This window comes from Macaca mulatta, chromosome 1 (genome assembly GCF_049350105.2).
Source record: "Macaca mulatta isolate MMU2019108-1 chromosome 1, T2T-MMU8v2.0, whole genome shotgun sequence".
NCBI classification, from domain to species: Eukaryota; Metazoa; Chordata; class Mammalia; order Primates; family Cercopithecidae; genus Macaca; species Macaca mulatta.
Genome location: NC_133406.1, coordinates 118947339 through 118970791, shown reverse-complemented (window position 1 = coordinate 118970791; position 23453 = coordinate 118947339). Strand labels below are relative to the sequence as shown.

General features: G+C 41.9%; 1 protein-coding gene across 4 annotated transcripts; it reads right to left on the bottom strand.

The window, feature by feature from the left end:
• Positions 1-2461: 2461 nt before the first annotated feature.
• On the bottom strand, positions 2462-22992 carry PRKAB2 (protein kinase AMP-activated non-catalytic subunit beta 2). Of its 4 annotated transcripts, XM_077949329.1 has the most exons (9): positions 21643-21688; positions 21204-21382; positions 16328-16494; positions 15420-15513; positions 15074-15194; positions 10086-10219; positions 9369-9437; positions 8434-8470; positions 2462-7293 (listed from the first exon to the last, which is right to left on the bottom strand). In XM_077949329.1, exons 2-9 carry the CDS (start codon positions 21357-21359, stop codon positions 7289-7291), a joined length of 783 nt encoding a protein of 260 aa, XP_077805455.1. In that variant the 5' UTR covers positions 21360-21382; positions 21643-21688; the 3' UTR covers positions 2462-7288. The 4 variants fall into 4 exon arrangements, with proteins under 4 accessions (XP_077805455.1, XP_015005225.1, XP_015005215.1 ...); XM_015149739.3 differs by lacking the exons at positions 8434-8470; positions 21643-21688 and adding an exon at positions 22857-22992; XM_015149729.3 differs by lacking the exon at positions 8434-8470.
• Positions 22993-23453: the final 461 nt, after the last annotated feature.

The window sequence follows — 23453 nt, the reverse complement described above, 5'->3', positions numbered from 1 at the left end:
ATCTACTCATCTGACAAACGGCTAATATCCAGAACCTACAAAGAACTCAAACAAATTTACAAGAAAAAAACAAACAACCCCATCAAAAACAAACAACCCCATCAAAAAGTGGGCAAAGGATATGAACAGATATTTCTCAAAAGAAGACATTCATACAGTCAACAGACACATGAAAAAATGCTCATCATCACTGGCCATCAGAGAAATGCAAATCAAAACCACAATGAGATACCATCTCACACCAGTTAGAATGGCAATCATTAAAAAGTCAGGAAACAACAGATGCTGGAGAGGATGTGGAGAAATAGGAACACTTTTACACTGTTGGTGGGATTGTAAACTAGTTCAACCATTATGGAAAACAGTATGGCGATTCCTCAAGGATCTAGAACTAGAAATACCATATGACCCAGTCATCCCATTACTGGGTATATACCCAAAGGGTTATAAATCATGCTGCTATAAAGACACATGCACACATATGTTTATTGCAGCACTATTCACAATAGCAAAGACTTGGAATCAACCCAAGTGTCTATCAGTGACAGACTGGATTAAGAAAATGTGGCACATATACACCATGGAATACTATGCAGCCATAAAAAAAGATGAGTTCGTGTCCTTTGTAGGGACATGAATGCAGCTGGAAACCATCATTCTCAGCAAACTATCGCAGGAAAAGAAAACCAAGCACCGCATGTTCTCACTCATAGGTGGGAATTGAACAATGAGATCACTTGGACACGGGAAGGGGAACATCACACACCGGGGCCTATTGTGGGGAGGGGGGAGGGAGGAGGGATGGCATTGGGAGTTATACCTGATGTAAATGACGAGTTGATGGGTGCTGATGAGTTGATTGGTGCAGCACATCAACATGCCACATGTATACATATGTAACAAACCTGCACGTTGTGCACATATACCCTAGAACTTAAAGTATAATAAAAAAAAAAAAAGGAAAAGAAAAAAAATTAAGCTCTCTACCCCTTCAACATTCTGGTATATTATAAATACATTTGAAAATAAAATAAAATAAAATAAAATATCACCCGGCATACAGACCTTAAACCTTCTAACTTCTGACAAAGAACTTTGCCTTTCTACTTAGGAATTCAATAAAAAGGGAGAACTCTCAAGCCTCCTCTGGAACACAGCTAAGTGCTGAGGAATGCTAACTTCCAGGAGAGCATAGAGCGGTTCATCTTCAGTCAATGTACATGCCCTGGAGCCAAGAAATGGGTTAGAGAAAGGGGCATGGTACTCCAGACCTGCATATGTGATTCTGGATGAACAGTGACCACAGAGGACAAAGGAGTAGGGAGAGGAAGAGACTCATGATGTACCCAAATCACCTGTGTCACGGTTAATTGTCAACACAGTTCCCGAAGGAGGTCTTTGGAAGGGATACTACAAGACTCCAAGCCAAGTGAGCCAGAAATAAATGCTTTAGAAAGCACGTCAGTGCAAGTTTGGACCCTGGTGAAATTCTGGTGCCGTTTTGTTTTCAGTGACTGGGGTACATGTTTCGGCGACCATTCTTCCTGAGGCTGAGTTCATACCATATCCCATGTTTTACCGCTAGCCTGGAGGCAATCTCTGGACCTGCTCTTGAGGTTTGAGGGGAACTGTTCTAGTTGATTTCTACTGTCACAGGTCTTCCTTTCATGTCCTTCTGTCTTGCATTTCCACTCCCCCTCAGCAACTCCCCTATTGTTCTCACGCTCCACATTGTCAGTCTCTTTTCTCCCTTAGTTCAACCAGTTGACTCTTTAGAGCTCCAAAAATACAACAGTTTGGTTGTTTTAGGAAAAGAAAGTCCGGAGGGCAGCTATGTAGAAACCTTGTGAAATGATGGAACAGAAAACAGAAATTATAATCATGTCCCTGAACAAGGCTATCTGAGGTGAATGATCTGTCAGAATAAAGTATATAATGTTTTCATATATAATGAAGCATATAATCTGACAGAGAAAGAGAAGTAGGAAGGGTCCAGGATAGCGATCCTTAATCCTAGATGTCTATTAGCATTATCTAGGGGAACTTAAAAATACAGATACCTGGACCCCATACCAGAGATTTCCATTTAACTAGGGTGGAAATGGATTGACCATCAATGTTTATAGAGTCTCCATAGGTGTTATGAATGTGCAGGCAGGGATGAGAATCATTGGTCTGATCAGAGCTCAGCTAATCCAGTACAGGATGATAGCTAAATATACAGCCAGCAGAGAAAATGCTGAAAAACAAACCACGAAGTCTGCGTTCCTGTAGTTAATGTTGGCATAGCCTGAAACAAAAAGGAGAAAAAGTGATAGGTAGAAGGACTTCGTGTCCCCTACTCCATGACTCCTCTCTTTCAAATGTGTTGTCTTGCAGTTTACATTCTTTAGGCCCTTGGACACCAAGGCAAACAGACCTTGATAATATAATCAGTCATCAATCAATAACTCAAATATTATTGCTGTATAATACTTTTATTAAAGTTTTATGGAAAAAACCCACATTTCTGTATGTGTCATATCATATAATTTCCAGGTGTGTCAGAGTCCAGTGACAAATTACGTTTGAAGAACAGCTTTAAAATCCACTCTTGTCTGCCACTCCTTTATGAAATATTGAAAAGCAGCTCTGTACCTCAGCATTAAAGGTTACAAAAAGCACCATTAAAAAGAGGACTCACATATTGAATTCCCTTCAAATTAGTCTTATCCCTCCTTTTGGACAGATACAGAGCTGCACTCATTTGAAATGCTGCTGTGTAATACCAACCAACATGCTCCAATTTACCAAAATTCAAACAAGTCTCATATATGAAACCTGTGTAGCGATTAGGACTAACCCACCACAGTGAGCTTTGGCTGTCCTAAAACCACAAGCTGGGTTAGGTAAGTGTTTTGTAGAGGGGAACAGAAAAGAAGTAAGATCATCAATACCTAATATATTACTTAATGTAGGTATCCCTTGACGATTTAACCTGACACCTACAAAATCCATAGTGTTTAGTATTTCACACCAATCTCACTGCAAAAGTGCTGTGCTACATACAATTCAAGTTAACTCCAACTAATATTGGAACTAATAAAAAAGTAATTTATAACAAAGCTTATTCACTTCAAAGCACAATTAAGAAAAGCAAATCCAGACAAAGCCCAAACTAGAATCCTAGAGGGATTCCATTGCTAAGAATTGCCATGTGTTATGTAATTTCTGTAATGTAGTTACTGCAAGTAATAAACTTGAGTTTTTTCTCTTTTTTCCCTTCTTTCATAGAATTTAAAAAAGATTTGGCTTTTTATTCTAAAAGTTTGGGTTCATTGCAGAAATCACAGTCCTTCCATATCCAATTGTGACTGGCACTTAAGGAGAGACAAATGCTAAGATCCAAAGAGTTTTGAAAGACCCTAATTGCTACCCCTCCCAGGTCCCGCATTCCATGGGTAACTGGAGTCAGCAACCCCTGGTAGAAGACAGCAAGAACTGGGCTTTAAGGGTGAATCAGAATTATGCAGGAATACACTGTACATCTGCTAGTAAGCCCACGCCCCAAATCACTAGAACGTGAGAATGTAGAAATCTCTGAGAACAGAATGTATTTCAAACACACACAAACATAGACTATTGCATATCATTTTTAGTTGAGGTCAAAATGATTAAAGCCCTATTTCCCCAATTAAAAGCAGGGAGTTCTATTACTATGTCTTCTTCATTTATATCACAGATTAATATAAACCCAGTCTAGAGGTATCACTTCTTTCCAAACTTAACTTCATTTCAGCAGCATACATGGAATATTAATTCTTTTCAAAGTTTTTATTCCAGACCCATTAGGTCTACAAGAGACTAGAAAGAATTGGAGAAAAGTAAGTGGGCCTGGGTTTGTAGGATCCTCACAAACTTCTCCTGGATTCTTCTTTTACAAAGTTTCTCCACCATACAAGCCTACGTTTAAAAAGCCAACATTATTGAGGTTAGGTATGCCCTTCAGGGGTGTTGCCTAGAATGGTTAAATCCCATTCCATTTCAAGCTTAAAGGAGGCTAACAATCATGGTGTGGAATTTTTCCATACCAGCAGCATGGCTAACGTATGTGTTTTACGTAATGTCTGACACTCTGGGAAAGTCTGCCTGACAAATGAGCTTAAAGCAGAGTGGAAAGGAAAGAGGAGAGAATTGGAACACGATGCAAAGGGAAGATGGTTATACACTGCTAATTCTGTACAGTGAGATCCAAGGACACCACCATGTGGTGTCTGATTTAATTTCTTTTTAAAAGAGGACATTTTCAGTTCTAAGTTACTCAAGACTTTATTCTCCTATTATTACTCCTCAGCTCAGTCACTCTTCTCTTCCCCACAATTCCAAAACTATGTTGCAGTTCTTTAAGGGTCAGCCCTCATGAAGAGCTATTTTCTTACTTTGCCTACTTTGACTCTGTAAAATTCCAACAGGCAAAATAAAGGCTAAAAAAATTTTTTGCCTTTACTCGTTTTCAAAATCTGTCAAACTCTCCTCAGCATAAAATTAATTATCCCTTTAACTAATCAACACACAAGGACAAATGAGTAGTACTTTGGGTTACTTCCTTCTCTTCCTCCCTCTCTTCCAAATAGACTGAGATAAGTCTTCTCAAAACCATGGGATGTATTAGCAGTATAGAAAAGGGACAGCACCCAGTGCTGAATGAGTCAGCAACCAGTGCCTCCTACCCATTCCCTTCTATACCAGCTGGTGGGCTCCCATTTCACATCTGGCTGAGAGTTACCTCAGAACTTGGGAAACTGACACTCTCTGCACATTTCCAGATAGAAAGATCTGAAGGTCACTAGCATCAAAATCTACTGTCGGGAGGCCGAGCTGGGTGGATCATAAGGTCAAGAGATCGAGACCATCCTGGCTAACATGGTGAAACCCTGTCTCTACTAAAAATATAAAAAATTAGCTGGGTGTGGTGGCGGGCACCTGTAGTCCCAGCTACTTGGGAGGCTGAGGCAGGAGAATGGCGTGAACCCAGGAGGTGGAGCTTGCAGTGAGCCGAGATTGCGCCACTGCACTCAAGCCTGGGTGACAGAGCGAGACTCCGTCTCAAAAAAATATATAAAAAAACCTACTGTCACTGGGGGCAGACCCATTTCACAAAAGCCTCAGGCCTGAGAGAAATTGAAGAGATCTCTTTTCCTGCCCCACTCTACTGTGTGGAGTAAAAATTGTCATACACGAACACACAGATATTACGTTTCAATACTGTTGACAAGAAATATGAATATAACAAACTTCATGTAACAACCAAGATTTTGAATCCTCCTAAATGGCCCACTTATTTAATGGGTATTGGATAAAAACAAAATTCTAGTACAACTGAAGACTGTAAATCCTGAGAGTTGGTTATAATAGGATCTGGCCTGGATTTTTAAATGGCACACCATTCAAAAAGTGGTTGGGAACATAAAAGGTTCTCCACAAAAGCCTTTTGCTGCAGAAGGTGGCCTTGGATGGTTAAAGTAGTATTTCTTAGCAATTAACCACCAAAGCATTTAGTTATTTGCACCCCAGCAAAACAACAATCCCATACTTTACTCCATCACACCTGGAATCCAAGAGGTCTACAAGTCCGAAGACAACTGCGTTGTCAGCTTTGCATGGAAAAGACAGGAGGTAGCTAAACTGACCTGTAGGTGCCCTTTCCGTGTGGCTAGGCTCATCTGAGCAGTCAGGGAGTCTCTCATTCATCAATAGTTTAGCCTCCTTTAGTACTATTTGACTTATCTGTGAAATGGAAGAGCCCCAGCTACTTGGGAAAAAATGTTTTATCTCTGAACCCCAAAAGTGGATTGAATACTTTTCAGCTCACAAATGGAATTCAGTGACCCCAATTAATCATCAAACCCTTTAAAAAGAAGAGGCAGGAGATCAAAATGATTTTGTTAACACTTGGTGCAAAGAACGATACTTTTCATGGTTGGGAATACTAGGAATACTTTCTTGCTTCTTGGCCTAACAATCTTTAAAATGAGGGAACTCTTTAGGTGCATCAAATGAATTAAATGAACTTGAGCAGTTTATCTAGAGCAGTGTTTAGTGCAGTGATGTGTACAGGGTTGGCCATATTGATCTAAGAATGTGGAAGGCTAGACTAGAGAAGAAAATCTGAAGAAGCATTTATCAAAAGCCTGAAATTCTCCAACGCAGTCTCTTAAGACCAATGAAAAGGCATTTTTTTAATTAAAAAAAAAATGCAGGCACATAAAAATCTTTCAAGGATGAAAGACACGAAAGTACTCCCCGGTTCCACTCCTACCTTCAGAACTGTTTGCTGAGAGAGAAAAGACAGAAGCAGGGCCAGGCAAAGTGTGAAAACTTTCGGGAATTTGCCAATACAGCCTGAGCCGTGGCACCAAACTATAACAAAAAAGTAGATGTTCTGCATTCTGCTTTTCTTATAATGAGGAGACATATTTCCTTTAGAAGTTAAAACAAACACGTCAAAGTGGCCTGCGCCTGTGCTGGGCTAAAAAGGGACCTTCTGACAGCCCTAGTGTCTGGGGTGGATCAGGTGCCACAAAACTTTTCAGTCACTTACCCAGTGAGTTTTGTGTTAGAGAGGGGTCAGGTATGGGATCTGAAGGAGGCTACTAAAGGAAGAATGTGAAATGAGAGGAAAAAGGGTTCTTGTGGGGCATCTGGTATCATATAAACAACACACATTGTGCCACATACTCTGGGAATATAGAGAACCCATGCAAGAAAAGCTGCCCTTGCAATTAGGCAGCTGTTAAGTAGGGCAGCAGTCTAGCACAAGCCCATTCCTTGGAGAGCCAAGGTAGCAGTGATAGAATCTCTGCCCAACAAGGATCCTAAGAGTTTGCTGTTCTTTCATTTTAGGAAAAAAGCTTCCTATATAGTTATTCCTGCAGCGCCCCCAAACAGGTCTTGGTGAAAACCCATAGGCAGAAATAATACTTCTAGCTGGGGCTAGGAGGCTTTCATTTACCTTCTTCTCATATGTATATATTTTTTTCTTAAAATAAATTCCGTGAACTCATAAAGCTCTCATCTGCAATCAAATGCAAAAGCAGAGCGTCCTACTCAGAGGCTCTGAAACACACATATCGGCCTCAAAGCAAATCAGCCTTCCAGTCTCAGGTAAGACTGGTTCAGTCCAGAAAGGCAAGGGAGATGCTTCTCTTGAATCCTTGGAGGCAAGAAGGGATTCCTTCAGATGGGCTTGTATAGCAGAGTAGTAACATACTTCTTCTTGTAGCGATGGGTTGCGCTAAGGACCATCACACTATCCTGCAAGGAAAAGAAACATACGCAGCTAATTCATTAGTTCAGACAGTAGGTAGCTCTTCCCAGCCATCAGTCCTTCAGTCACTCACTTTTAACAGAGATAGTTTGATGTAAGAGAAGGAGGTCAGATAAGTTTTAGTTCCAATTCTGACTCCTGTCATTATTCTACTTGTGGCCTTGGGTAATCTACTTAGTGTGTCCAAGTCTTTTTATCTCATCATTACAAAAGATAACACCTACCATTAAGGTGGCTCTGATGATTACATGAGAATATCTGACATAGTTTCTGACACATAAAAGCGCTGAAGAAATATTAGTCTCCTACCCTGCTCCCTTCCCTACTTTAAATTCTAATATTGGGCCTAAAACTAGCAAGGAAAAAAAAAAGAAAGAAATATTCTGGCATCCATTTCCAGAAGAAAGTCTTAAAGACAATGAGAAAAAAAGAAACAATCCTTCTGAAAAACTATCTCCAAGTCCCAAAGCAGGTCTAAGTTCCATTTAATGCCAGGGATGAATTCAAAAAGATCTCTCTGATTTAGAGGGAACCTAGGAATCCCTCTCCATCCTCGAACAAAATACATGCCAAAATCCTCTTCAGAAAGACACCCAATCCAATGGATCAATTCCAAACCGCCTAAACAATCTGAGAGAATCAGGAATGGGTCTGAACCAAGCTGAGCCACAATAACCAACACCTTCACCTGAGTCAGAACCAGTAAGAAGAGAGCAAGAGGCACCATTTCCCAGGCTGTGCTGCAGACTACAGATGTACCACAGGAGGAGATGGCAAGCCTAGGTAAATTAAATGACACCCAACAAGCAGTTACAGGAGGCAAAATCCATCAGATCCCAAAGAACCTAAGCAAATCCCATTAAGAACAAGTGTATCCTTCTACTTTCCCCCATACTGTATTATCTACCATGAATGCTTCTCGCGTTAACACTCCAGAGTTGACACAAAGCCTAAATACGACAGAAGGCAGGTAAAAAATTCACTTTTACACTTCCACAGATTTTGTGGAAATGAGGAATAGGTGAGAAAAACCTACTTGGAAAGACCTGGCATAATGATAATATAGGAAAGAATATGAAGTTAGCATAGGCGGATTGGACCTCAGCAGTCCTGTCTCTGGTACTTACTGGCAATTTGACCTTCTCTGAGCCTTAGTTTCTTTATCTATAAAACAGGGGTTAAAAATAATACTTACAAGGTTATTATAAAAATTAAATTCAATAATATATTTTTAAGTATTATATTGTACCACATAATTTGTTAGCTGTATCAGTGACTTCCCGAATCCAGCTATATAGCCAAGTAAAAGCAGCTTAAAAAAACTATAGAGCCCATCCTAGATGCACTTATTCAGAATCTCTAGGAATGGAGCTGCTGAATCTGTATTTTTACAATCTCCCCCAGGAGACTCTGATGATAATCAGCCTGGTTTGATAATCACAGAGCTATATAACTTTATTCCAATAGCCAAACCACAAAGACACAACATGACAGAACAGAATGGCTATTTTCAACCCAGACTCTAAAGCAGCAGAAAAACCAAGGAGGACTCTGGAGTTGAAGAGACGGGCAAATCTGGTCACATCTCTCCTTTAACTCGTGTATAGGAGAGATGCAAGCACCTGAGTATATATGAATGAGGCACCTGAAAGTAGCTCAATTCCACCTTCAAAAAAGTGAAAGCCTTAATATCACATTAAAGCATTCTTTGAACTGGAAGCTAAATTTGAACTGGAAGCTAAACCTGCTTTTTCTGCAGAATAAATCCTATGCTATGAACTGAAACTTAAGTAAATAGCTGGTGGAAAGATTCTAGCCACCCAAAAAATAACTGGGCAGCAAAAAAGTCCTATCAGAGGGCAATTCAGCCAGCCAGAACACAGAGACTGAGATTTTAAAACAAACAACCTATTAGTTAAAAAAAGAGAGTTCTTCTATAATTTGATCATTACTGCCAGTTTCAGCTTCAATGAAATAGCAGAGAAAGTAACCACTGAGAACATATGTTACCCTTGACCTCTCATTCCAGGGAGCTCTGTGAAGAGCCAGGGCCACCACTCACCTTAATGGACAATGCATAGAGATGGTTCAGCATAACATGGTTGGGCTCAGGGAGTAAGGCTGGGTCACACTAAGAGAGAGAGAAAAAAATTACTAAATGAAATTAAGGCACAGACAAACCAAACAGCTTACCCTTCCTCAGAGCTCTTTGAGAAATTTAAACTAGAATGCGCTCTCTCTTTTCAATAATGTACCCACTCCAGTATGTATCAATAATAAAATCCTATTACAGAAAATTAGAAAAATTATCAGTCCAGGGCAGAAATCTTACGCCTCAGCATCTACTAATCTTCCTTAAGAGAGTTAGAACAAAAATCTTGCCCACAACACACAAGGAAGAGTTGTGTTACAAGGTAAAAATAATCATAGTAGGAATCAAGTAGATTGAATACAGACATAAATTATATACAAAAAAACTTTTATAATTCTTTTGTACATCCCCAAATGATAACTACTACTTCATGCTGTGCTCAAACAGAAGTCCATAGCTGTGATCCTGATTTTATTACGATGAGGAGACAACTACGATTTTTTATATGAATGGCTGAAGCAGCTGTGACTCAGCACTGGAAAAAGGCAATCTGTAATGTTACTGATATGTGTATGACTTGTAATCTCAACACACCTCTGTAATCATCCTAACCTCCAGGATCACTGAACTTTGGTCCAAATGGTCCTAGACACTCCCAGATGCCCCAGTAATACTGAGGATACTCACAGAAATATTAGTGTCTTTGTTAAGAATAACTTGAAGTAGATGAGGAGGAAGGATGGGTGGGGATTTGAATCTTTCCTCAGATCGAAACACATACATTTCTTGACCATAAGGCCCTGGGGGTGAGCTGGAAAGGTCTGAAAGATATTTATACAAATATGAGAAAGAGTTGGAGAATTAGCAAGAATGCATGGAAAAAGTTATCAATACATGGCAGCTAACATTAAATATAGTAGAAGTCCTGGATCACAAACTTGTGACCTGTGGGATCTACAGCTGTAAGGTAACCAGAGAAAAAATCCGAGTCCCCTGGACATAAACCATGAAGCTCCTCAACATGGCAACATGATTTGGGAGACAAAGAGATAAAGACTCAAAGACCCAGGCTCAAGGAAGAGCTATTACATTTATCAGTTGTAGGACCTTGGAAGAATCCCTCCATAATGGTCAGTTTCTTCATAAAATAAAAATAATCTTTGCCCTATTTCATGATGTTTTTGAGGAAATCAAATTAGATAATGGATGTGAAGATGTCTTGTAACTTTCAAACAATGGGAAAAGATTAGATTTTTTTTTCCAGCCAAACAACAAGTTTATAAACCCCTAACACTACCAATACAATAATGATTACAACAATAAGGACAAAATGTATGTAACTGTCATTAGGGAAATGCAGATCAAAACCATAATAAGCTACCATTTCATACTCACTAGGACAGCTAAAATCAAACAGATAGACAGCAACAAGTGTCAACAAAGGAATGAAGAAATTGGAACGCTCACACTATTCCCACTGCTAGAGGGAATGTAAAGTAGTCCCGCCACTTTGGAAAACAGTTTGGCAGTTCCTCAGATAGTTAAACATAAAGTTACTACATGACCCAGCAATTATACACTGGGTATATACCCAAAAGAAATGAAAACATACGTCTACACAAAAACTTGTATATTCATAATAGCATTATTTATAATAGCCAAAAAGTGGAAACAATCAAGATGTCTATCAACTAATGAAAAGATAAACAAACAGTATGTCCATACAATGGGCTCTTATTCAGCCATAAAAAGGAGCAAAGTACTGATACATGGTTACAAGATGGATGAATCCTGAAAACATGAGGCTAAGCAGCAAGTCACAAAAGACCACAATTTGTAGGATTCCACTGATATGAAATGTCCAGAAGAGGCAAATCCTTAAGACAGCAAGATTTGTGGTTGCCAGACGCGGAGGGGAGGAGGGAATGGGATGTGACTGCTCATGGGTACAGGGTTTATTCTGCAGGTGATAAAAATACTCTGGAATTAGATAATTGTGATAATCACACAACTCTGAGTATACTAAAAATTACTGAGTTGTACAATTTAAGAGTTAATTTTATGATGTATAAATTACATCTCCAAAAAAAATGAAAAAAGTATGCAGACAAGAATAGAATGAAATATAGTAAAATGAAGAGAAATATATTATGATAATATCTTTTATTTAAATGTTATTGTTTCTTTTTTGAGACAGGGTCTTGCCCTGTCACCTAGGCTGGAGTGCAATGGCTTGATCACGGCTCACTACAGCCTTGACCTCCTGGGCTCAAGCAATCCTCCTACCTCAGCCTTCAGAGTAGTTGGTACTAAAGGCACATGCCACCATGCCCAGCTAATTTTTTGATTTTTTTGTAGAGACAGAGTCTCACTATGTTGCCCAGGCTGGTCTCAAACTCCTGGGCTCAAGTGATCCTCCCACTTCAGCCTCCCAAAGTGCTAGGATTACAGGTGTGAGCCACCAAATTCATTGTAAGAACTAAGTTCCAGTGTTCTATTGCACAGTAGAGTGAATATAGGTAACAATAATGTAACAAAATAAAATAGCTAGAAGAAAGGATTTTGAATGTTATCACCACAAAGAAATGACAAATGGGCCGGGCGCGGTGGCTCAAGCCTGTAATCCCAGCACTTTGGGAGGCCGAGGCGGGTGGATCACGAGGTCAGGAGATCGAGACTATCCTGGCTAACATGGTGAAACCCCGTCTCTACTAAAAATACAAAAAACTAGCCGGGCGTGGTGGCGGGCGCCTGTAGTCTCAGCTACTTGGGAGGCTGAGGCGGGAGAATGGCGTGAACCCGGGAGGCGGAGCTTGCAGTGAGCCGAGATCACGCCACTGCACTCCAGTCTGGGAGACACAGCGAGACTCCGTCTCAAAAAAAAAAAAAAAAAAAAAAAGAAATGACAAATGTTTGAGATGATGAATATGCTAATTGTCCTGACTTGATCATTACACATATGAAATGTATTGAAACATCACATTGTATCTCACAAATATGTACAATTGTTATGTGTCAATTAAAGACCAAAAAATACATATAAGGCAAAAGGAAAAAAAGTAAAATACTCTGATATTAAATACTATCTTTAAAACATATGGAACTTGAAACTTTACAAAGTATTATGCTTTGTTATTTCATTACATGATCCACAAAATACCCTTGGGAAATGCACAAAATAGTTCTTATTGCCTTTTCACCAGAAAAAAAAAAATACAAATTGGTTATTTGCCTAAAGTTACATACATGACTAGATAGTAAATGAGGGCAGACTAAAATCCATTATCTGTAGATTCCTAGTAAAAAATGGATTATAAGCGTTACCTCAATAGATTGGGAAATTAGGGGAAAGAGGGAAATATCAAAAGTATGTTAGTCTTCTCTCTATATAATTATGATTACATGTCTATTATTTATTGGTTACTTAGCCAGAATCATATAATACAAAAATTAGTTATAAGTATCCTCATAATCTAATTCAGCATTTTTTTTTTTTTTTTTTTTTTTGAGACAGAGTCTCGCTCTGTCGCCCAGGCTGGAGTGCAGTGGCGCGATCTCGGCTCACTGCAAGCTCCGCCTCCTGGGTTTACGCCATTCTCCTGCCTCAGCCTCCTGAGTAGCTGGGACTACAGGCGCCCGCCACCGCGCCCGGCTAATTTTTTGTATTTTTAGTAGAGACGGGGTTTCACCGTGGTCTCGATCTCCTGACCTTGTGATCCGCCCGCCTGGGCCTCCCAAAGTGCTGGGATTACAGGCGTGAGCCACCGCGCCCGGCCTAATTCAGCATTTTTAAACCCTTTTAAATTATTGTCCTACCAGTCAAAAATAATGTCCAGTTTAACCTTCTGAGTTTATATGATGAAAACAACATTTTCAAAATTTTCCTCAACAGATTACTACACTATTGATAAATCTTTTTTTTTTTTTTTTTTTTGAGATGGAGTCTCGCTCTGTCTCCCGGGCTGGAGTGCAGGGGCGCGATCTTGGCTCACTGCAATCTCCGCCTCCTGGGTTCACACCATTCTCCTGCCTCAGCCTCCTGAGTAGCTGGGACTACAGGTGCCCGCCACCACGCCTGGCTAATTTTTTGTATTTTTTTTAGCAGAGACGGGGTTTCACCGTGTTAGCCAGGATGGTCTTGATCTTCTGACCTCGTGATCCACCCGCCTCGGCCTCCCAAAGTGCTGGGATTACAGGCGTGAGCCACCGCGCCAGGCTTTTTTCTTTTTTTTTGAGATGAAGTCTCACTCTGTCATCCAGGCTGGAGTATAGTGGCGCCTTCTCAGCTCACTGCAACCTCCCTCTTCCACGTTCAAGCGATTCTTCCACCTCAACCTCCTGAGTAGCTGGGACTAGAGGCGTGTATCACCACGCTTGGCTAATTTGTATTTTTAGTAGAGACAGGGTTTCACCATGGTAGCCATATTGGTCTCCAGCTCCTGACCTCAGGTGATCCACATGCCTAGGCCTCCCAAAGTGCTGGGATTACAGGCCTGAGCCACTGTGCCCAGGCAATAATTTCCTTTAGAAACAGCAAAGCCACCCTTCTCCCCTGAAATTCAAATATGTTCCACTTAAGGTATTGTGCCTCCTCAGCTGAGAATCACTGAAAGTGTAAGTCCCTGGTTTTACTGTGAAGAAACTCAGAATGAAAAAGGTTGAGACATTTGTTCATGATGGCAAAACTAGTTAGTAGCAGAGGTAGGCTTTGAACTCATTAGATAGAAGTGTGCTCACTGGGAATACAGTGCACAATTCTTTAGATAGTCTTAGCTCTTATTGTAAAGTAACAAAATGGTAACTACAAGTGTGGTTAGCAAAACATTCTCTGATACTATAGCAATTGTAAGTAGAGATGAAGGCCTTGGATCAAGTAATATTATAGGAAATAAAAGTGTAAAGATCTTTTCCGCTACCAAAGACTTTTTTTTTTTTTTTAAACCAAAAACTTACAAAATTTCAATTACCTACAACAGAATTGTCGGGGGGTGGTAGGGGCAGTGGTTGTCTTGTTTTTGAGGCAGGATCTCACTCTATTACCCAGGCTGGAGTGCGGAGGTTCAAACATAGTTCACAGCAGCCTCAACCTCCTGGGCTCAAGTAATCCTCATGCCTCAGCCTCCCAAGTTGTTGGGCCCATAGACTTGTGCCATTACACTCGGCTAATTTTTAAAAATTTTTTGTAGAGATGAGTCTTGCCATATTGCCTAGGCTGTTGGTTTTCTTTTTTTTTTTTTCCCCCACACTTTTTGTGCCTCATAAAATCATGAAACTGCTAACTGAGCTCTCAAACTGGCAGGATTAAGATGGGGCATACCGAACAAACTACATACATGTATCTCCTCTGCTGGGTAATATCATCAAAGGTCAGTGGAAAACTTGAAATATTACTAGAAACAGCTTTTCAAACTATAGGCTGTAGCCCATTAGTGGTTATAATGTGTGTGTGTGTGTGTGTGTGTATGTTTGCTGCAAAGAAAACACTTAAATGTTTATAGGAGAATTATCTTTGTCGCTCTATTGCCTCCCCCCGCCCTCCACTTTCTCTCCCTTTCTCTCTCTCTCTCTCTCTCTCTCTCTCTATATATATATACACACACACACAAACAACTTTTAGGAAGGAACATACATTACAAGAAAGACACAGCAAGAGAGAGTAAATACTACAAAATTACCTCTACAAGATGTCTCAGAACTTTCCATAGAATCTAGCTTTAAAGCATCGAACACCTCAAAATCAGATTTCTTGACATGGATCAAATTGTTAATAGTGCCGAGCTGACTGGTAACCACAGGCTGAAACAGTGAATACAAAAAATTATTGAATCTTTCAAATCTCTCTCTCCCATCCAACCTTCCTTTTTTACTAAAATTTACACATGATTGTACTCAGCACCTCCACATTTTATCAAGAGAGAAATCCTCCAGTGTAGAGGGGCAGTTGCCCATCAGTCTTGACAGAAATGACAGCTAAAATGAGACTGCTAAGTCAATGGTTACCCTTGGAGATCAAGGCCTTACCTCTGATGGATCATGAACCCACTGTCCATCCACAAAGAACTTGTATTGGTGCTCTCCCTCAGGGAGGTCCAGGATGGCAACAAAGTCATTATGGCTACAGAAGAAAAAAGAAAGGCAGACAGGCCAAGTTTCTTTTAGAAGACTGAATGTAAAAAACAAATGGCAATCATAGTATCATATGAATAATTTCCCAGATTCCTAAGCCTTGTATCCCTGGTGTAAAAAACAACATATAAACCCATTCTCCTTTTCTGTATCATCTTGGACATGTATTTACCAGCTCCTCCCAACAACGTTAGTTCTTAACCAATATCTGGAAAAGAATAATAAAAACATTAATCCCCTCAAATGGTTCACCTAGTATAACTATTTTGCTTCAGTAGAACAAGTTCCTCAGCAGTGCAAATGAGATAGGTAGGTTCAGGATACAGAAGTGCCTCAAGGTACTTTGTTTTGGTGAACCTTTTCTGGAAAATGAACTACCATACAAAGGCTCATTCTGACAACCAGTTAAATCATTCATTATTGCTTTGGAAGCAACGAATAACACGACTACCTAGAACTTCAAAATATGTTTTGCTTTAGTGCGGAAGTCAGAGCAACAAGACTCAGCCAGTTACAGAAGACTTCCCACAAGCAGAGACAGGACTTGTATGACACAGTCCTAAAGAATGTAGTCACAAAGCTATTATGAATCCCTCTGAGGCAATGAAATTCTAAGGGATAAAAGACCTCTGACTCACTATGAGGTTAAAAAAATCCCACAGATATACTAAGTGGCCACAGAGATATGTTCTAGAGAGAGTCCTTAGCAGGTGGAGAAAAGTAGTCCAGCTGGGTCTCTCTTCTGAGAAAAGAAATCAGGTCTCTATTCCTGGACCCTTAGATTCAACCAAGATACTTGTCACCTCTTAATCAGTGGAATCTTGGTGCTCCAATTGTTGAAGGACCCAGAGATGAAGACCTCCTTGCCTCCTTCAGACCAGCGGATAACAGTGGGCCGGGCCTGCTGTGTGGGCTTTACGGAGTCCTCCAAATCCTGCTGCCATGATACAAACTCTTTGTCCCCAGGGAGCTGTAAGAAGGAGTAGGTCATCCCTAGAATAAACTGTGACCCAAGAATTCTAAAAAGGTCACTCTCCTTCCTAGAGTAGAGAAGGGTGCTAGGCTTTGGCTAAGGATATAAACCCCAAAACTAGCAACTAAATCAGAGTTTGAACAAATTATAGAAAAAGAACTCATCTAGGACCAAAAATGGTCAAATGGCCTATGCTCAAGCACTGCCTAAATCACAGCTTAACTTTTGAGTCTACCTATATCACTCACCCTTTCACAGCCTTAGACTCTCCCTTTAAAAAAAAAAGAAAAAAAACTAACTCCCTACCACTAGTTTAACTCATAGGCAGGCAATTATGATATGCTTCTGAGTCTTTCTTATTTTTTATTTTTTTTATTTTTTATTTTTTGAGACAGAGTCTTGCTCTGTCACCCAGGCTGGAGTGCAGTGGCGTGATCTCAGCTCACTGCAAGCTCCACCTCCCGGGTTCATGCCATTCTCAGGCCTCAGCCTCCCGAGTAGCTGGGACTACAGGCACCCGCCACCACGCCTGGCTAATTTTTTTGTATTTTTTAGTAGAGACGGGGTTTCACCGTGTTAGCCAGGATGGTCTCGATCTCCTGACCTCGTGACCAGCCCACCTTGGCCTCCCTAAGTGCTGAGATTACAGGTGTGAGCCACCGTGCCCAGCCTGTTACTGAGTCTTTTTTTTTTTTTTTTTTTTGAGACGGAGTCTCGCTGTGTCTCCCAGGCTGGAGTGCAGTGGCGTGATCTCGGCTCACTGCAAGCTCCGCCTCCCGGGTTCACGCCATTCTCCTGCCTCAGCCTCCCAAGTAGCTGGAACTACAGGCGCCCGCCACCTCGCCCGGCTAGTTTTTTGTATTTTTAGTAGAGACGGGGTTTCACCATGTTAGCCAGGATAGTCTCGATCTCCTGACCTCGTGATCCACCCGCCTCGGCCTCCCAAAGTGCTGGGATTACAGGCTTGAGCCACTGCGCCCGGCCGAGTCTTTTTTAAGAGAGAGAAAAAAAATGAAAACAAAGTATGGTTCTGTAAAAAATAATTAAGTCAGCCATATACTTTTATAGGCAAATATGAATAGTTCTCAATTACCAGTTGTAATGGAAGTTAGAGATATCAAAATTCTAGTTTATAAGTAATTCATAAACTCTATTTCAGCTAACAAGTTACAAAAAGAAGAAACATTAAAAATTCAAAAACCAGATCACTGATTTCTTAAAACTTGAGAAGTGGCTATGAAATCTTACTTACTCCCCTATCCCAGGTTTACACTAATTATTTCAGGAGTAGGAATAAAAATTCTAGAACCTCAAGGAGCAAGAGATCAAAAAAACAATTTCCTTTGTCAAAAGTAGCTCTCTTATTAAATGAGGTTTGTGGGATTGTAAAAACAGTAACTCCAGTTTCTTTTCATTACTATCCTTTGGACCAAGAGTTGGCAGCCAGCCAGTGAGCTAGATGCTTTTATCAAGTTTTATTTGAAAATAGCTCTGCCCGTTTGTTTACCTATTATTTTATTTACTGATTGACTGAGAAAGGACCTTGCTCTATCACCCAGGCTGGAATGCAGTGAGTGGTGTGATCATAGCTCACTGCAGCCTTGAACTCCTGGGCTCAAGCCATCTTCCCACCTCAGTTTCCAGAGAAGCTGAGACTAGAGGTATGAACCAAAATACCTGCCTTGCTTACCTATATTGCCTATAGTTGCTTACATGCTAGAGTGGCAGAATTGTGTAGCTATAGCAGAGACTGTATGGTCTACAAAGTCTAAACTGTTTACTATCTGGCCCTTTACAGAAAGATTGCTGACCCCTGTTTTAGACTGGTTTAAGTGACTTTGGTGAAGAAGTCTGTATAGTATTAAGTCTAAGTATTACTAAATAGAATAATGTGGGGTTTTTCTTTTTCTTTTTCTTTTTTTTAAAGGACTAGCTTATTCATATGGGCTTTCTTTTCAAAATGGTTGACATAGTTTCCCCTCCATACATTCTCTTGATATTCCTCAAAACTACAGTATAAGACAGCAGCAGGATAATCCAAAGTAAACAGAGAAAGAGAATTGAAAGGACTTTCACATAAGGAATTGACTTCAGAGAAAACTACATATTATCACAACGATGCACCCTTGCCTAACTGGCTGCGTTAGAATCAAGAATTTGACATATGCCTAAGAATAACCCTCAGATTCTGATATGAGATCTGGGAATCTATTTTTAAAAAGCTTTCTAGATAATACTGGGATTACGTTAAAATAAAGAAAAAAAGCTTCCCAGATATACCGTGATTATGTTAAAATAAACAACCCTCATCTTTAGAGGTACATCCTAAAATGTTACAGATAAAATAATATTTGATATAACGTCTGGGAATCTGCTTCAAAATAACTAGTGGGGGAATAGTGGACTGGGGTATAGATGTTATATGTTCATTCAAGATCTGATCATTGTTCAAACTGGGTGGCACGTATATAGATGTCATTATATTGTTTCCCCCTACTTTGACAATGTTTAAAATTTTCCAAAAAGTATGTAAAGAAATCTGAGGTGATTCTAATGTGCAAACAGGATTGAGAACCACTGAGCTAGTCCACTGAAAAAGGCAGGCATTCAAGCAAAGTAGGCCCCCCTACCACTGTTTCTATCAGTTACTTTTATGACAGGATTTTCAGTTTAGAATTTGAAAGCTACAAACTATTAATATGCCTAGCCTTGGAGGAAAGCCCTTCCACTTATGACATGACATTTCTGTAGTAGGAATGAATGCGGCTGACGAGCAGAAAGATTATTTACTCCAAGTTACTCAGCAAAACTACCAAGAAAAGAGGCAAAACAACAATTAGAACTACAGTTTGATGTTTAAGTAAAATGTTGAGGTTAGAAGTAAAGAGGGTAGATTGAGAACTATAAAATATTAGATTTAAATGAGACCTTAGGAATTATCTGAACTAATTTTCAGACAATCTGAAAATTATATGAATAATTTTCTTAATTCACAAATGCCAAGACTGATGTGAGAGATAAGAATAATACAAAATAGGCCCCAGTTCAGACAGAGCAACCTGGCTTTTAATCAGGACACCAATTACTGCAGTCACAGTTCAACAAATACACTGTATTTAAATCCTGAGTCATCAGCGTAGGAAAAGGGTAAAAATATAATGAGGCAGATCATCTTTCGAAAGCTTTGAATAAGTAAATTCAGATGGCTTGTAGATAGCCCAAATAAGAATGGAGAATAAACACCAATAAGTGCTCCTTTTAATCACTCTCACTTCTCTGTGATTATGGTTTTTTTTTTTTTTTTTTTTCTTTTGAGACAGTCTCACTCTGTGGCCCAGGCTGGAGTGCAGTGACTGGATCTCCACTCACTGCAGCCACCACCTCCCAGGTTCAAGCGATTCTCCTGCCTCAGCCTCCCGAGTAGCTGGGACTACAGGCATGCACCACCACGCCCAGCTAATTTTTTTGTATTTTTAGTAGAGACCGGGTTTCACCATGTTGGTCAAGCTGGTCTCGAACTCCTGACCTCAAATGATCCAACGGCCTCGGCCTCCCAAAGTGCTGTGATTACAGGCGTGATCCACCGCGCCCGGCTGTGACGATGTTATCAATTGAGATCCAAGGAAATAAATCATGGAATCCAAATTCCACGTGCTACCAATATGACAAATAATACTCTATTCACTCTCTAAAGCCCCAGTTCCCTGGGAAGTGACGAAATGATAGGAAACATCAAACACACCCCAATCTCCTCAAGCCCTCCATTTTTCTATCTCATCCAGTCAGTCTACCTGGAGAAACTACATGTATTTCATGCTGACAGCTCTAAAAGCGATTAGAAACATTAGAATGGTAATCGCTGCTATCAGCTCCATCTGTCCTTTCTTACAGAGTGAAAAAACAAGTTGGCTCTTCCTGAAAGTCCTTGGAATTGAGAGCAAGGTCTTCAAGGCAGCTATGGATTGTCGCTTTTTAGCCACGCAACATTTTGAAGTACTACTGGAGAGTAAACAAGTCGTGGAATCATTGGCTCTTCCACCTGCGGAGCAGCAGCGGGGCGTGAAAGAGGCACAGCCTCAGCCACCACAACTATAAAGTATGGGACAAAAATTAAGCAGTCAACCAAATGATGTCCTTAATTGATCCCCAAGACTAGGGGAAAGTATTCAATAAGCAAGTAGTTGCTGCTTACAGCCGTGCCAAAAGGGAAGAAGATCACAAGTGCAGAGCTGCTAGAAGGGCAAAAATGATACTGATACATAGAAATTTTCAGAAAAAGAATTTCATGTAGCCACCTCAGGGCAAAGGTGAGAAACTACCACCTATGGTCAGCAACTCGTGCAACCTACCCTCTGAAGTTGTCCACCAGGGCTAACAAACTACAAATTCAGCAACGCTATAGAGGAGAGCCACTCGTGCATGTTAGGAAGAACCAAGGATCGGGGATGTCTATTGTCCCCATCCTAAAAATGTGGCCAACAGATTAGTCAGAACACCAGGAAAACAAGAACTCCGCCTCTTTATCCTATTTTGAGGCGGCACTGCAAGAGGGATTACCATCCAACACCTCTGTCCCCGAAAAATCCTTTTAATTCAAAAAACCATAGCCCGGTTCGGCGCGGCAGAAAAGAACCAAGAAAGGGAAGAGGAGCCCGGAAATCAACCCGCTGCAGTACTGCCACCAACTGCGGGCGTGGGACGCTTACCTTGGAGTCGGGGAGGCTGAACACGCTGGGGTCGTCCGTACTGCCCACCATGATCTTGTGCTCCTTCCCCGGGGCATGACCGCCTGCGCCCTCGGAGCGTGCAGCCTTGGCACCGTGGCGCTCCCCGGACACCCGGTCGCTGGTGGTGTTTCCCATGGCTGCAGCTCGTCGGGGACCACCTACCGCGGAGAACCACACCGGGCTGGGAACACCTCAGTAGCCGCGTCAGGGGCGCCCCCCGGCCCCGCCCATACGCCTTGGGACGGGGCAAGGGATTTCCCCGCCCCAGGGAGGCCAAGCCCCGGAGCCTTCTCCCTCCTGGCCTGCGGGAATGCCTGCAAATACCCCGGTGCCCTCGCTGCCCCTAGTCAGGAAACCCGCTATCGGGACTCCCCCGCGTCCCCGCGCTCACTGCCAGGGGCGCCCCCACGCCAGTCACCTCGGGCGATGCGCTCCCTCCTCCAGGGACCACTGAAGTGATGACTGTTCTGCAGATCAGGCCACCAATAAAGTTATTGAAATTGAAGCCGCACCCCTCGCTGGCGATCAGCGATTCCTCCTAAAATGGCTACAAGGCCGGCGGCGCGGAGTCGGCCCCGTGCGCGTTCCCTGCGGCCTGCAGCCTCGGCGTCCCGGGCCCGCCGGCCTCTCTAGCCGCCGCCGCCTCGATGGTGGGCAGTCGCACGCAGCCTCCAGCGCCAGGAGGGGGCGCCAGGCAGGGCTTGTGCCGCCTGGGGAGACTGCACCCGGGATAATTGGAGCGCTGGGCCTCTGAGACTACCCGGCGGAAGGGACGTTCCCACAGGACACTCGGAGGCCGCCTCCCTGGGCTCCGGCGCTCGGTGCCGGGAGAAGCGACGCGGCTTTCTACCCCGCCTCAGGTGCGCCAGCACGTTTTCTGGGCAGCATCTGTGTGTTAGGCGACGGGAGAGGGGGGTTCCTTACAGGGAATAAGAAAACTGAAACTGACTTCCAACTGCAGGCAGAAGGAAGCAATGGCCATTGCTGGAGGTTAAAACTGTTCTGGCCGGGCGCGGTGGCTCACGCCTGTAATCCCGGCACTTTGGGAGGCCTAGGCGAGCGGATCACGAGATCAGGAGATCAAGACCATCCTGGCCAACAAGTTGAAACCTGGTCTCTACTAAAAGTACAAAAATTAGCTGGGCGTGGTGGCGCGCGCCGGAAGTCTCAGCTACTGGGGAGGATGAGGCAGGAGAATAGCTTGAACCCGGGAGGTGGAGGTTGCAGTGAGCCGAGATCGCGCCACTGCACTCCAGCCTGGCGACCGAGCGACACTCCGTCCCTCCGCCTCCCCGCCCCCCCCCCACAAGAAAAACCTGCTCAATAGGGAGCGACAAGGAAGGAGCTGTCAGCCCGACTGGGGTCGCAGGGAAAATTCAAGATGGCGTATTTAGGAGCTAGACCTTGACAAATTAGTAAAATGTTAGTCTTAGGAGAATAACGAAAAGGCTTTCCTAGTCTAAGAAACAGCATATGCAGTGAGAAACCTCAGAAGAAATAAAATTCAAGGAAGATGGCGACAACGAAAACATCAGAAGGAACCCTAAAGGTATAAAAAAGGCAAAGACAGTCGTAGGGTTGGGAGGGATCCAGGTTTTTTATGAAAATTAGTGGAATCCCTAAGGTACTTACCTTTGTATTAGAAGTATTTGCATGTCGCCTTCTCTACTAGAAACGTTTATCTGTGTTACACAGACCAGCAGCGTTGGCATCACCTGGGAGCCTGTTAGAAATGTAGAATCAGGCCCCATCCCCAGGGTTCAGAATCTGCATTTTAACAAGATCACATTAACGTGTGTGAGAAGCAATGCTTTGACAGCTGGCAGAGAGCAGATCCAGATTTGATACCTTTTCATATTCTGCATGTACCTTGTACAGAGCAGGCTTTTGTATTTGCGGAATGAAGGATACAGGAATACTGTTTACTGTAATCCATTTCTATCAAGATATGCCACTTAGGCTTAAACACGGCCAATGATGGAGAACCCCAAGTTACATAGGCCACCCTTTCTGAGTGAGCAGCTCTATTTGTTGAAAAGTTCATTTTTATATTATGAAGTTGACAGCCCACTTAAGTACAACAAATTCACTACTCCCCCATTCTTTGCTCTGCCCCTTATAAACTCATTCTTTGGCTCATAAACCGAAGACAGTTTACAGGAAGGAAAAAAAAAAGGTACGATTTTACTGCAACTTCTTGCTCACCCCTCTGAAATCTTTACTGTCTGA

Excerpts from the sequence above, each read along its gene's own strand:
- PRKAB2 (XM_015149739.3), bottom strand. The coding sequence starts at position 21,359 with ATGGGAAACACCACCAGCGACCGGGTGTCCGGGGAGCGCCACGGTGCC. Across the intron at positions 15,195-15,419 it reads GGGTTCATGATCCATCAGAG|CCTGTGGTTACCAGTCAGCT; the intron begins GTAAGGCCTTGA and ends TCACTGTTTCAG. Across the intron at positions 7,294-9,368 it reads TCTATGCATTGTCCATTAAG|GATAGTGTGATGGTCCTTAG; the intron begins GTGAGTGGTGGC and ends TTTTCCTTGCAG.